At 39.3% G+C, this 13,823-nt stretch overlaps 3 protein-coding genes across 3 annotated transcripts; all 3 read left to right on the top strand.

The window, feature by feature from the left end:
• Nucleotides 1-3: 3 nt before the first annotated feature.
• LOC105076398 (olfactory receptor 5D18) lies at nucleotides 4-945 on the top strand. Its single transcript, XM_010964497.2, has one exon. It carries the CDS (start codon nucleotides 4-6, stop codon nucleotides 943-945), a length of 942 nt encoding a protein of 313 aa, XP_010962799.1.
• Nucleotides 946-5,274: 4,329 nt separating this feature from the next.
• On the top strand, nucleotides 5,275-6,240 carry LOC105076726 (olfactory receptor 5L1-like). The gene has a single exon (XM_010964989.2). The coding sequence runs from the start codon at nucleotides 5,305-5,307 to the stop codon at nucleotides 6,238-6,240; it is 936 nt and encodes a 311-aa protein (XP_010963291.2). The 5' UTR covers nucleotides 5,275-5,304.
• A 6,340-nt stretch (nucleotides 6,241-12,580) lies between these two features.
• On the top strand, nucleotides 12,581-13,525 carry LOC105076725 (olfactory receptor 5D16). Its single transcript, XM_010964987.2, has one exon. The coding sequence runs from the start codon at nucleotides 12,581-12,583 to the stop codon at nucleotides 13,523-13,525; it is 945 nt and encodes a 314-aa protein (XP_010963289.2).
• Nucleotides 13,526-13,823: the final 298 nt, after the last annotated feature.

The raw sequence follows: 13,823 nt of genomic DNA, 5'->3' as shown, positions 1-13,823 counted from the left end.
AGCATGATACGGGCAGAGAGAAATAAAAGTGGGGCCACGTTCACTCTCCTGGGCTTCTCAGATTACCCAGAACTGCAGGTCCCCCTCTTCGTGGTATTTCTGGCCACCTACAGTGTCACTGCGGTCGGGAACATTGGGATGATAGTGATAATCAAAATTAACCCTAAACTGCACACTCCTATGTACTTTTTCCTCAGCCACCTGTCCTTTGTGGATTTCTGCTATTCCTCCATAGTTGCTCCCAAGACCATGGTGAACCTAGTGGTCGAAGACAGAACCATTTCATTTGTAGGCTGTATGACACAGTTCTTTTTCTTTTGCACCTTTGTGGTGACTGAATCTTTTCTGTTAGCTGTGATGGCCTATGACCGCTTCGTGGCCATTTGCAACCCTCTGCTCTACACGGTCGCCATGTCCCAGAAGCTCTGCACCACGCTGGTGGTGGTATCATACGCCTGGGGAGTGGCCTGCTCCTTGATACTCACCTGTTCTGTTACCAAATTATCGTTTTGGGGTTTCAACACTCTCAATCACTTCTTCTGTGAGTTCTCCTCACTGCTCTCCCTTTCTTGCTCTGACACGTATCTCAACCAGTTGCTGCTTTTCATTTTTGCCACCTTCAATGAAGTCAGCACACTATTCATCATTCTCACGTCTTATGTTTTTATTGTCGTCACCATCCTCAAGATGCGTTCGGCCAGTGGTCGCCGCAAAGCCTTCTCCACCTGTGCCTCCCACCTGACGGCTATCACCATCTTCCACGGCACCATCCTCTTCCTCTACTGTGTGCCCAACTCCAAAAACTCCAGGCACACAGTCAAAGTGGCGTCAGTGTTTTACACTGTGGTCATCCCCATGTTGAATCCCCTGATCTACAGTCTGAGAAATAAGGATGTCAAGGATACAGTCAGCAAGATCATGGACTCTAAAGTCTTTTCTTACTGAATACATTATCTAGTAGACTTTGTCCTTGGTATGTAAATAAAGCATGTCTGTAAATGTTGGTTTTTTAAAGATAGCTTTAAAATTAATAAGAGTTAATGTTGTGAAATGGAAAGAACATGGATTTTGGCTCAAGGAGACTAAACTTGACTCCGTCTTTTATTTACTGGAGAAAAACCTCATCAATCCCTCAAATCTTTAATTTTTCATCTACAAAATTGAGACTTCTAAGCTAATCTGATTTTAAAGATTAAAACACAACATAGATGTCATGTGAAATACATTTATAATCTAGAGAAATATTAATTTCATTCTTCTTTTTTACCTGAAGTAGGCTAGGTTGTCCATAAATACATGCATTTCTCTTATAAAAGTACAAATAGTAGTTAAGAGAAGACATAGTCTCCATCCTTCAAGGAATGAAAAATTTATGTTGACAGTAGGACCAAGGTAGTGTTGTATTAGGTAGAAAATGGTAAGTATCTCAGAGAGCTTGAGAGAAAGAAAAGTTCAAATCCACTTAGGGACTTAGGAGAGATGCCTTCATCACATAGGTATTGTGTATACCTGTCCCTGGATAAAGGAGTGGACAGACTTTTAGGAGACACATTTCAATAAGGGAGGAATTTTATTCAGGAGACTAAAACATAACAAACAAGGAGGTCAAAATGTAATACTGATTCCATCCAACAATTTTTTTTTCATTGTGTGAGTACTGCCTAGAGTGTATGTATATGTATATATGTGTATGTGTGTATGTTTGAGTGTTTGTGTGTGTGGTATTGTGTGTACAGGTTACTTGACATCAATGGAGAGTTGATAGACACGATCTATATTCCGAACGTGTTTTCAAAGGAGCTCCAGTGTCACAGTGCGACAAGCTATGACAGGTTCCACCAGTGGCTTCAAAATGGTAGCTTGGATCTCAGAAAATCCCACCTGCCAAGATGAAGTGTGATGAGTGCTGGCCCAGCCTGCATTCCATGCTATTTTTCTGCCTTTTACCATCAACCCTTTATGATGTTTTTCTGACCATAATGTCTGAATCCTTCTCAACTACACATCTACCTTTAAAAAAAAGTTGCCCTAAGTGTTGAACGCTGATTGCCTATGCGACCATATTCAAAAAAAAGTGAAATCTAGGTAGTCATTAGCATCAGCACCTATTTAATCTGGCAAATTAGAAATACCAGCTCTCTCCAATATTAATAACTCACTTTTGCTCAAATAACTTATACATTCTTCACCTCCTCTCTAGTCAATATATCTTGATAAATTCCTCCCATTTCTACTTTTTAATAGATGAAAATACTGAGAACTTTTCATCATAATAAAAGTAAAGGGGAATAGAAACTGTCAGAAATTGTGCTGTAATTGTAATGACACACAGATCTTTAAGCCAGTTTCTCACAATAATCTTTCATTATTTTTGTAAGTCAGGCATTAAGGAAAAGCCTTCCAATTTTATTGAAGGCCAAAGTTTTGAAGATTGAGTCTTTTAAAAGAATTTGTTACCCAATGTGTCAGATTGCTTTGGCAGAAGTCTGGTGGGACTTCAGATCCTACGACCTCCGGGGAGGAGTTTTGAGGATAAGTCAGGCAAAGTTTATAAGACATATTCATATATTTCATAACAGAAATGTGATCTCTGGTTCACAAAACAGTGTTTGGATGCAGGTGCAATGCTCTGCAATTCATCATGAACTCTGGAAGGACTTATAACATGTACCAAGTCAGAATAGTTTTTTCCCCTGTTTATATCACACAAAAGTCATTCACTGAGTCCCCAGATGACGTTGTTTTGTTTGTATCTTGTTGATATCCCAAAGGGGTTATTGATTGGTTTTGGAAGCAAGGAATATGAGCGCCAAGGATGCACACATAAAATCATGAAGCCCATCACGTTTTCCATCATAGCATCTTCAGGAACAGAGGAAGCAATGTCTACCCCACAGGTCGGTTGGCTGGACTACACTCTGGTTTGGGGAGATTGGACTGAATATTTCCTGGGATGTAGAAGCTGGTTTGTTTGTTTCTCATGGGAGTAGTTATTATAGCCACGTAGAAGAGAAGGAGGAACTGTAAAGGAAGACAGTAGTATTAGATAAATTTTTAAAAGTCTGTTTTTAGCCACCTCTTAGAGAGTTTTTTAAGAAATGCCGTGTTTGGGGCACCAAACACGTTTTGTAAAAGCAGTTTCCCTTTGTGTATTGAGAAAATATCTCAATGAGAAACCAAGCAATTTCATCTGCAGAAACAAGTATCTTGTAACAGCTAGTAATGTAGGAGGGGAAAGAGTGTAACAAATCAGAAAAAAAAGCCTAACTTCTCTTCCCTCCCCTCCTCCTCCCCTCTCACATGGACTCCATCCGTGGAACCTGGTCAAGACAGGATGGAGCTTCTCCTGACAGTCACTCTGATGCTGCGTGGTAGTGAGGGGTCCTCACAGACACGTGAACCACCCCTGAAGCAGAACGGACAGGACTTACTTTGACTTTGTGCCAAAGGGACTTTGTGATGTCCCTCCATGGCGGATTTCTCAATCTTGGCACTATTGACATTTTGGGCCAGATCACATTTTGGTATTTGCGTTGTTGTGAGTACGTGTGCAGAGTTGAGGTGGCGGGTGGGGAGGGGGTGACTCTGTGACGTGCCTTGTACAGGGCTTAGCAGCAGCATCCCTCGTCTCTATGCACCGGATGTCAATTGCATCCCTCTGTATTGGCAGAACCAGCAGCGCCTCCAGACATTGCCACATGTCCCGTGGGGATCACAGTTACTCTTGGTTAAAAACCACTTCTCTGTAAGTGATCAGCAGCCTGATTTTTCATCTTTAGACTTAAAAACAGGAGAAGGCTTTCAAAATTACATATTACTTTGTACTCAGAAAAAGACAACTGACTTTTACTGGCCTTTGAAGGGAATAGAAACACATCATCGGAATAATTATTTGTTTTTAAGCTGGAATTTCTTAATTCACATATCCTTCACCTCTTTGAATTTATTTGAAGAATGAGGCAAATATCTGGTTGTGCTGGGTTTTAGTCCAGATTTTCTTTCCTCCAGAAATAACCAACTTGTGTCTCTTAATCATTTTATAGTTACCAAGGGTTAGGAGAGAGAATAAATGAGCATGTTTTTACCTTCTGTAGGCATTTTCTACATGTCTAAGGCTTTGCACGTATCCCTCCTTTATTTAAAGAAAAAAAAATCACACCACCCCATAACACTTATGTTTTGTGAGAATTGAGGCAAGTTTCCACATTGCTTTTTTTAAGTTATTGGTGTAAAATATTTATGTTTCATGGATGTTGTGAGAATTAAACATACACTACAACTTATGTGTAAATATCCAATATTGTATCTTAGCAATCTGGATTTCTGTTTTTTTTTAACTTGCCATTTTATCATAGTCATTTTACAGGTCATTAAAAGTTCTTCAAAATGCTGCATAATTTGTTTTTTTACATGTGAAATTAATACTTTTATTATTTTATCAACATACATGAGAAGTTTTTTATTATATGTATATGCCATAACTTTATTTCCCTGTGGTTTGACACTTTATTTTTAAGTTTTGCTGTCATAAATAAGGCTGCAATGTAGCAGCAAGCATTCCTTTTAATTTCATATTCACAATTTTGATTAGTTCCTCAAATAGATTTAAAAGAATGAATTAATTTGTCAAATAGATCTTTATAAGGCTTCAGAGTCACAGAAAGTTTATATCTGAGTAACAGTTCCCTGAACAATGACCAACATTGTATAGCATAATTAACAAAATCATTATACTAATTTTATAGAAAAAATGCTAATATAGAGCATAAAACCAACCTTCTCTATCTAAAGTATACTGATAAAAATGAACACTTACAGGTTAACAATTGTAAATAAGCATAAAAATTCACTTCAATTCAGCAGAGAAAAAAATAAATTTCTTATGTAGTTTTTTAAACAATTATTTCCTGGGACTCCAAAATTTCTGTAAGTGATTAGAGTCTGCCAGTAAAAAGGAATTTAAAATTAATTTTAAAAAGGAATTTATAATTAATTTTAAAAACTATGGCTAATTAAATAATATTTGATGTCTTTCTACTGATTCAATTCCAAGCTCTAAATTATGTAAAACTAGTTTAAGGAATCACATGGGCTCTAATGAGAGTGAATGCTTTTGTAGGACCTGAGAATTAAACTGTAAGGTCTATGAATTTGTGTGCCAGCAACATCTTATTTCTTTGCTGAAAAAAGAAATTAACTATTCCACTTATTCTCATGTCTTCTTTAGGAGAGAGTCACAACTGGATTTGGGATGATATAATGGAGAATAACATGTATTTTTTCCAGCCCCAATAAAGTGCAGACATGGGGAAGGAAAACTGCACCACCGTGACCGAGTTCATTCTCCTCGGGTTCTCAGATGCCCCTGACTTGAGAGTCTTCCTCTTCCTGGTGTTTCTCGTCATCTACGGAGTCACGGTTTGGGGCAACCTGGGCATGATCGCACTGATTCAGGTCAGCCCTCGGCTCCACACCCCCATGTACTTTTTCCTCAGCCACTTGTCCTTTGTGGATTTCTGTTACTCCACCGTCATTGTGCCAAAGATGCTAGACAGTATCTTCAGGGACGACAAAACCATTTCCTTCCTGGGATGTGCTGTGCAATTCTACTTGTTCTGCACGTGTGTGGTAACCGAGGTCATCCTGCTGGCTGTGATGGCCTATGACCGCTTTGTGGCCGTCTGTGACCCTCTGCTGTACATGGTGACCATGTCCCGAAGCCTCTGTGTGGAGCTGGTGTCTTGCTGCTACCTCTGTGGGACTGTGTGTTCTCTGATTCACTTGGGTTTAGCTCTTAAGATCCCATCCTACAGATCAAATGTGATTAACCACTTCTTCTGTGATCTTCCCCCGCTTTTATCTCTTGCCTGCTCTGACGTCACTGTGAATCGATTGCTGCTATACGTTGTGGCCACTTTCAATGAGATCATCACCAGCGTGATCATCCTCACCTCCTACTTGTTTATTCTCATCACCATCCTGAGGATGCCCTCTGCAGAGGGCAGGTCTAAAGCCTTTTCCACCTGTGCCTCCCACCTCGCAGCCATCATTGTCTTTCATGGGACAATCCTTTTCATTTATTGCCGCCCTGGTTCTGGCAGCAGTAGGGATGCTGACAAAGTGGCCACGGTGTTCTACACTGTGGTGATTCCCATGCTGAACCCCCTGATCTATAGTCTGAGGAACAAGGACGTGAAGGAAGCCCTCAGAAAAGTGGTGAACTCCACAATACTTTCCTAGAGAACAGTCTTCTAGCAGGACTCAGAGCCCCAAAGTGGAGGCTGGTGGAAGGTTGAACTGATGGGCTGCACTGTTGGAAAGGGGAGAACAGTCAAGAAGTTAATAGTTACGAGTGAGGTTTTTTTGACTCACTTATCTTTGCTTCCTCAATTTACAAGTTTAGGATTGAATATATCTCAAAATGTGCAGCCTAATACTTTCCTTTTATTCAATCTAAAATGTTTTAAGTAGAACTGGTTAGTGTATTATGAAAGCACACCTGTTTAACTTGCTGTAAAACCTTCATGAGCTTAATGAAGAATTTGCAAGAATCACATTTTATTTTAGTATCCATTGTGGGGACGGTGACTCATTTCAAAGCTGAATATTTGTTATTTTACAATGAAAAACACATCTTTACCAGTTTATACACAGAATGAGATTTCATATATATATAGATCCTCTTTATTGTTTATTTCTTGGTTCCTTTATTGTCTATTTTCCAAATTTTATTCATTTATATCATTACTTAGTGAAGGTGCTGGGGATCGAACCCGGGACCTCATGCATGCCCTCTACTGCTGACCTGTACCCACACCACCTTTATTATTTTTTGTCATCATTGCAGTGTCCAGTGTTTTTAGAACTTCATATATTATCACATCTGAAAAATAGAGACATTAATAATAATTCTTTCACAGAAATTTTAGGAAAATTAAATAACAGGTCATGTGCAAGTAGCTTGGAATAATCCTGGTACATTAGTCCTCTGTCTGTGTATGTGTGTGTGTGTGTGTGTGTGTATGTGTGTGTGTATGTGTGTATGTATGTGTGTCTGTGTGCATGTGTGTGCATACAGGCATATCCTGTTTTCTTGACCTCCATGTCTCTTCTCTGAATTCTTTCTGCCATGGCACAGGAACCTAGTCTCCCTGGTAACAGACACAATTCAAACTTTGTGACGTTTGTAAACCAAATGCAACAGACTGTGGTGGTCACCCTTTAAGATCTACCTAAGTAAAATTCCATGGAATTCATGTAAATGGATCTAATCATTTCTCTTCAATTTCTGAAATAATAATTCTTATATTTTCCTTGGCTGCTTTCAGTCTTAGTAACTAAGATTGTAACTGATCAGGACCCTGTGGGGCCTTCCCAGGGGAGACCCCTCCTTCATACTCTCTGCTTTATGTCCTCTCTGGAACTCCAGGATAATAGTGTCAGATGCACATTTCCTGAGTCATTTTACACATGTGAAAACCCCCCACCAAATGAAGGATGTTAACTACTTCATAAGCACATGGCTCCCAGGCCCCTTGGAGCCTACAGGTTGATAATATTAACCCCTATGACACAGCCCTGTTAACCTCACCATCAACCAATCAGAGAATCATGCACAAGCTGATCTCATGGCTTGGGACACTGGCTCTCTCCCCCGGCTTTTAAAAATGCTTTTCTGAAACCCTTTGGGGAGTTCAGGGTTTTAGAGCATGAGTCACCCTTTCTCCTTGTGCAGGGATCTTAAAATGCAATAAATGCTGCACCTTCCCTCACCGCAACCCTCTCAGTAGGTTGGCTTCTCTGCACGTGGGCAATCAGACTCAAGTTTGTTTCCATAACTAAGATGATACTTTTCTGGGAAGCTTGTTCCAAAAGGAATGTTTGGCATCAAAAATGAATTATCTTTGCAGTTGGTGACTTTGGTGATGAGACAGAATGGAAAAGGTAACTCAGAATTTCCCAAGTGGGTGAGGGAGAGGCGTATGTTACTGCCACGGAGACGCAGATAAAGTGTTAAACCCTTTCTGTGCTTTCCATCTTGATCAAATAAAATGATATTTTCCAAGCACACAAATCAGCAAGAAAAAGTGATAACCACATCCCACTGTGGCTCAAGCAGTAATTTAAAAAAAAGATGATTCATAGAAATTATGACTTTCAAAGAAGAATGACTTTGATCTGGAGGAGGCAGAAAAATTCTAATGGAAGGGCTCATGCCTCAGCAGTGTTCTGTGAGCAGAGGAAACAAGGCTGATGAGATCTTGCATCAGTGTGCAGATCTGTGAGGTAGCATATCTCCATTAATAGAAAGAGATGTAAATACAGATATACATATGGAAACAGTGATATTTAGAGGGTGAAATTTGTACAGAGAGTGGAGATAGATAAGTCTAGCAGAGAAAGCCTTGGAGGATACTTTTAGAAAGTGGGTAATGCACCTGTCAGTGTCTGTGAGTTGTTCGCATTTACAATCTGGAGACTGACCTGGTCATTGTAGCTTTCATGTATTTATTTTAATTTAGCTTATACTTATTTAACGTATTTATTTTTGTAATGGGGGATATATTCCCATGATCTACTTCTCTTCCCTCTGCCCTGTGAAAAATACCTAATACATATATACTTCTAGACGTATTTTATACATATTCAAGCATGTATCTAAAGGAAGGCTGATTTACCATGTAAAGAGTTATTTTAGTGACAGTGTAGCAGATATAAGAGAGTGAATCTATAGACTTAAAGGCCATTTTGGAGCTTACAGAACAGTGCAAGTGTAAAATAACAAAAAAATATGATCTAAAGAAATGTCAGTGATGATAGAGAAGACAGAATGAATAGTTTTGTGGAAATGTGATGTTTTAGGGGCTACAGAGCCCTGGATGAAAGCTTTACAATAAAGTGGATGTAAAGATGAGCTCATGTTATGAACATTATACAATGTATTTGCTTATCAGGTATCCAGAATGTTTGCAATAATTTTAGAAACTCTAATATACCAGTTCTAGCCAGATGTAGCTGCTTCTGGGGACCAAATTCGCCTTTGTGGTCCTATCATCGACATACATGATGAGATGCTTTGCCAGTAACACCCGTGGTGGGACCATGACAAAGTGGCTGAGGTCCTGAGGGCAGGATCTTCCCACTCTTCAGTATGGTTAGTGTAACCAGGAGCAGTTATGCCTTACAGAGGTCAAGAGCATAGTAGAAACTTAAGAAATAGTTGTTAAAAAAGAAATTCTGCATGATCTCACTAGCATGTGCAATCTAAAACTGTCAGACTCTTAGAAACAGAAAGCAGAATGGTGATTGTCAGGGCTGGGAGGAGGGGGAATGGAGAGACATTGGTCAAGGGGTAGAAAGTTTCAGTTACACAGAATGAATAAATTCTGAACATCAATGTACAACAGTGTCACTATAACAACACTGTATTGGGTTCGTGAAACTTGCTAAGAGGGTAGAACTTAAGTGTCCTCAACAGAAAACAAAAACAAATGAAAAGAAAAAGGTAACATGTGAAGTGATGGATGTTAAGTAGCTTGATTGTGGTGATTATGTCACAATGTATATGTATATCAGAACATCAAATTGTACACCTTAAATACATATAATTTTTATTTGTCAATTATGCTCAATAAATCTAAAAAGCAATTCAGACAGAATAAACAATATACCAAAAAATTCAGCTGTGTAATAAAGATAATTTCTGCCCTGACTTGCATTATACAAAAAATGTTGGTGTCTATGGCAATGATCACGGAGCATGGAGAGAAGGAGGCGTTTGAACTTTTATTAATGTTCATATAAAATGTTTCTAAGGTTGCTATTTGCTTTCATTCAGATTTTCCAAGAAAACTGGATTACATCAGAGAACAATTATTAATTTTAATTGCTTGTTTTGAGGCCTTTGAAGAAGGCAGGCAATTTTCTCTAGGGTCCTGAAGCCAGTGGGAGTGGAAATAGACATAAATACGAATTCAGCCTCTCCCTCAAACCAGCGAGCCCTCCAGAGGCCAGAGAGGGGCTACCTTTTCCACCAGCAGGTTTGTTTTTTTTTTTGTCTGAAAAAATATACATGTTCTTTATCGTGTAAGCTATCTAGAAGATACCTTGGGCTCAGTCATTGTGTCATGAGAAAAATCACTTTGGGCAAATTTTGAGCCACTGCAAACATTAAGTCTTTAGAAGAGGAAGCCCACACTTTCTACAGTTTTGTAGAAAGGGCCTGACTTAGCTAAGCTCCTTCATGGCTGTGTCCTCAACAAGTGTTTCCTGGGGGTGGGGGTGGGGGCAGAAGGACCCTGAGAGTTCTCAGGTGTATGTCTTTCTGCATCTGGAAAATTTTGGACAATAGGCAGGTATTTAAATAAAATTGAGTTAAAAGGAATAAAACGAACCTTCTGGAGAAATAGAATTAACAGGATGAGCTCTAAATAAGATTTCAAAGCATGGGGAAAAATATGGGCTCACAAGAGCGAAAAGAATAAAAGGGAAGAGATTATTAGAAGCTTTTTAGACACCATGTTTCCCAGATTCAAGGATAATGCAAATTGTTTAGTTCATTTAATAGCATCGTTTGGGAAATAAGAAGCAGTTTTAAGTCAGACAGAAGAAACTTTAAAACCTTCCAGAATCAAGTAAATAAGACCGTAGCTCTCAACTACATGCATTTATTGACCTGCCTCCCCCACAGGGACATTTGACAATTTCCTGAGACTCTTGATTGTCACAATGGAGGGACGAGGGGTGAGGGTGGTACTGCCATCTAGTGGACAGAGGCCAGAGATGCTGCTATACATGGTAAGATGCCCTGAGTGGTTAGTTCCCCATAAAAAGTATATTCCAGCACAAGGTATTGAGGTTGAGAGACTCTGAAAAATATCACTGATAAAGATTTTTATAATATTGAGAGCTGACTAGGAAGTACTGCCTTCTGATTGATCCTTAAATTCTTGGGTATCTGAACACATAGGGCCATCAAGGATGCTCAGTGTTGTATAGGACCATCACCTTTTAGAGATGGAATGGTCAAAACTGTCTGGTTCTAGGGTTGTAGAAACAGAGAGGACATTACCAGAAATATCAGCCTGAGAAAGAAGTCTTCATTATAAAGGAAGGTTTTATGACTGAAAGATTTCCTTGAATGTGTGACTTACAGGACTAACGGAAAGTTCCAAGTGGGGTATGTTGTTCACTGTAACATTCTGAATTCTTCCAGATATAGAGTTGCCAGATTGAGCAAACAAAAATACAGAATTTTAAGTTTAATTTGAACTCCTGATAAGCAATGAATAATTTTTTTTGGTATCAGTGTCTCCGTATAATATTTGGGATATACTTATAGCAAAAATTCATTATCTGTGTGACAGTCAGATGTTCCTGTGCTTCCTGTCTAGGCACCAGTTTGAAAAGTCCCACCATTCTCTCTGTAGTAAGAACTCCTGTATCATAAATGTCTTCAGAGTGTGGAGAATCTTAATTCCATTCATTCTTTTGACAGGTAATAGAGGCACAGATTGAGTATTCTGGGTGTCTTAAGGAAAGAAAAGAGAAGGGCCTAGAAAAAGCAAGTGTCAGTGTTTAAGGGTTTTAACCAAACTTATTCCTCAACAGGGGTGTTTTTCTAACATCCATTCTCTATGCTTCATCTTGACACAGACCTTCAGAACATCTCTGTGCCCCTCAACGCATTCGATGGAGTAATTTTCATAGTTTCATAGTATAAAGTGTGTCTTTAAAGTGGCCGAAAGAATTAGCAAAACGAAGGCTGAAAATGTGATCTTTACAAAGTAAAAATGCTAATGTCTCAATCTGTACTGTGGATCGGAGCCTGGTGTGGAGAGAAGGGTACATGACTGGGAATGAAGGAATCTCGGTTCTAGTTGTCGGCTGATCACCCAGTATCTACGTTATTGGGCAAGTCATGGCTTCTTCAGATTTCTCTTTGCTCATCTGTAGAAAAAAGCAGTTCAATAGAGATTATTTATTTAAATATATAAACCAATATTTACTTTGCTACCTGGCCTATTCAACCAAAAAGAAGTATGACAGTTAAAGTGCTAAACTGATAAAATACGGGTAGAAGTAAGTGTACAGATTACTCTTTCTTTATGTCACTAATATGCACATATTTTATATAGAAGTTAGTTATGATTATAGAAGTTATTTCAGATGCTTCCACTTTACATTAGTAACTTAGGACTTACTGAAAGTAATTTCATTTTGCAGAATTCATGAGGTTCAGTGAGATGAGAATGTCTTACATGAGGGTTTGATTACAGGTTGCCATTTAAATTGCTCAAGCTCATAATTATTACATTTGTATGCCTTTAACATTGTATTTCAGCACAGGAGCAGCATTTGTATAACGCTGAGAAAGTAAAATTAACTAGCAATTCTTTCCTGAAACTTTAGATATTCCAGCCTTCGACGCTGAACACCTACAAGGATTATAACATGGGTTTATTTTATCTCACTTTATATCCCTTCTAAACGGAGCATAGGTAAGCATGCTTCGTGTGTCAGTCACTCTCCATAATATATTATTTCCAAGACTGATTTTCAGGTCCTACCATCAGGAAACATGTTTCTGGCCAAAAGAAATGTAACTGCTGGGACCACGTTCACCCTCTTGGGTTTCTCAGATTACCCAGAACTGCAGGTCCCCCTCTTCTTGGTATTTCTGGCCATCTACAGCTTCAGTGTGGTAGGGAATCTCGGCATGATTGTGATCATCAAAATTAACCCCAAACTGCACACCCCCATGTACTTTTTTCTCAGCCACCTCTCTTTTGTGGATTTCTGCTATTCCTCCATCATTGCTCCCAAGATGCTGGTGAACCTACTTGCAGAAGACAGAACCATTTCATTTTCAGGATGTATGGGGCAATTCTTTTTCTTTTGCACCTTTGTGGTGACTGAATTAATTCTATTTGCTGTGATGGCCTATGACCGCTTCGTGGCCATTTGCAACCCTCTGCTCTACACGGTCGCCATGTCCCAGAAGCTCTGCGCCATGCTGGTGGCGGTATCATATGCCTGGGGAGTGGCCTGCTCCTTGACACTCACATGTTCTGCTATCAGATTATCTTTTCGAGGTTTCAACACAATCAATCACTTCTTCTGTGAGCTCTCCTCCCTGCTCTCCCTCTCTTGTTCTGATCCGTATCTCAGCCAGTTGCTTCTTTTCACTGTTGCCACCTTTAACGAGGTGATTACACTGCTCATCATTCTCACGTCTTATGTGTTCATTGTTGCCACCACCCTGAAGATGCATTCAGCTGGTGGGCACCACAAAGTCTTCTCCACCTGTGCCTCCCACCTGACGGCTATCACCATCTTCCACGGCACCATCCTCTTCCTCTACTGTGTGCCCAACTCCAAAAACTCCAGGCACACAGTCAAAGTGGCGTCAGTGTTTTACACTGTGGTCATCCCCATGTTGAATCCCCTGATCTACAGTCTGAGGAATAAGGATGTCAAAGATACAGTCAGCAAAATAATGAAAATGAAATTGTTTCCATATTGAAGGCAGGTACCGGTAAATAGTTATTTCAGTTATTCCAGAACACTTTTCTGATTTTGAATGAAACATGTATCCAGAGTTCATCTTAAAAATCACTTTAGATTTTGAAAAACAGAGCCCATTTGCAATGGAAAAGATATGAGTTTTAGATCAGGAGACTGTATCTGGCTCTGACTGAATAAACCAGAGAAGACTGATTGTTCTGACTTGGTCTTTATCTACAAAAGTAATATAAAATGATTTAGTCCATACAATGGTTTGTAGAGCAAAAAAAAAAAAAAAAAAAAAAAAAAAAAAAAGT

Source organism: Camelus bactrianus, chromosome 10, assembly GCF_048773025.1.
Source record: "Camelus bactrianus isolate YW-2024 breed Bactrian camel chromosome 10, ASM4877302v1, whole genome shotgun sequence".
NCBI classification, from domain to species: Eukaryota; Metazoa; Chordata; class Mammalia; order Artiodactyla; family Camelidae; genus Camelus; species Camelus bactrianus.
The sequence above is the reverse complement of the archived record's forward strand: the minus strand, read 5'-3'. Positions and strand labels throughout refer to the sequence as shown.

Coding starts and splice junctions, on each gene's coding strand:
- LOC105076725 (XM_010964987.2), top strand. CDS start 12,581: ATGTTTCTGGCCAAAAGAAATGTAACTGCTGGGACCACGTTCACCCTC.
- LOC105076726 (XM_010964989.2), top strand. CDS start 5,305: ATGGGGAAGGAAAACTGCACCACCGTGACCGAGTTCATTCTCCTCGGG.
- LOC105076398 (XM_010964497.2), top strand. CDS start 4: ATGATACGGGCAGAGAGAAATAAAAGTGGGGCCACGTTCACTCTCCTG.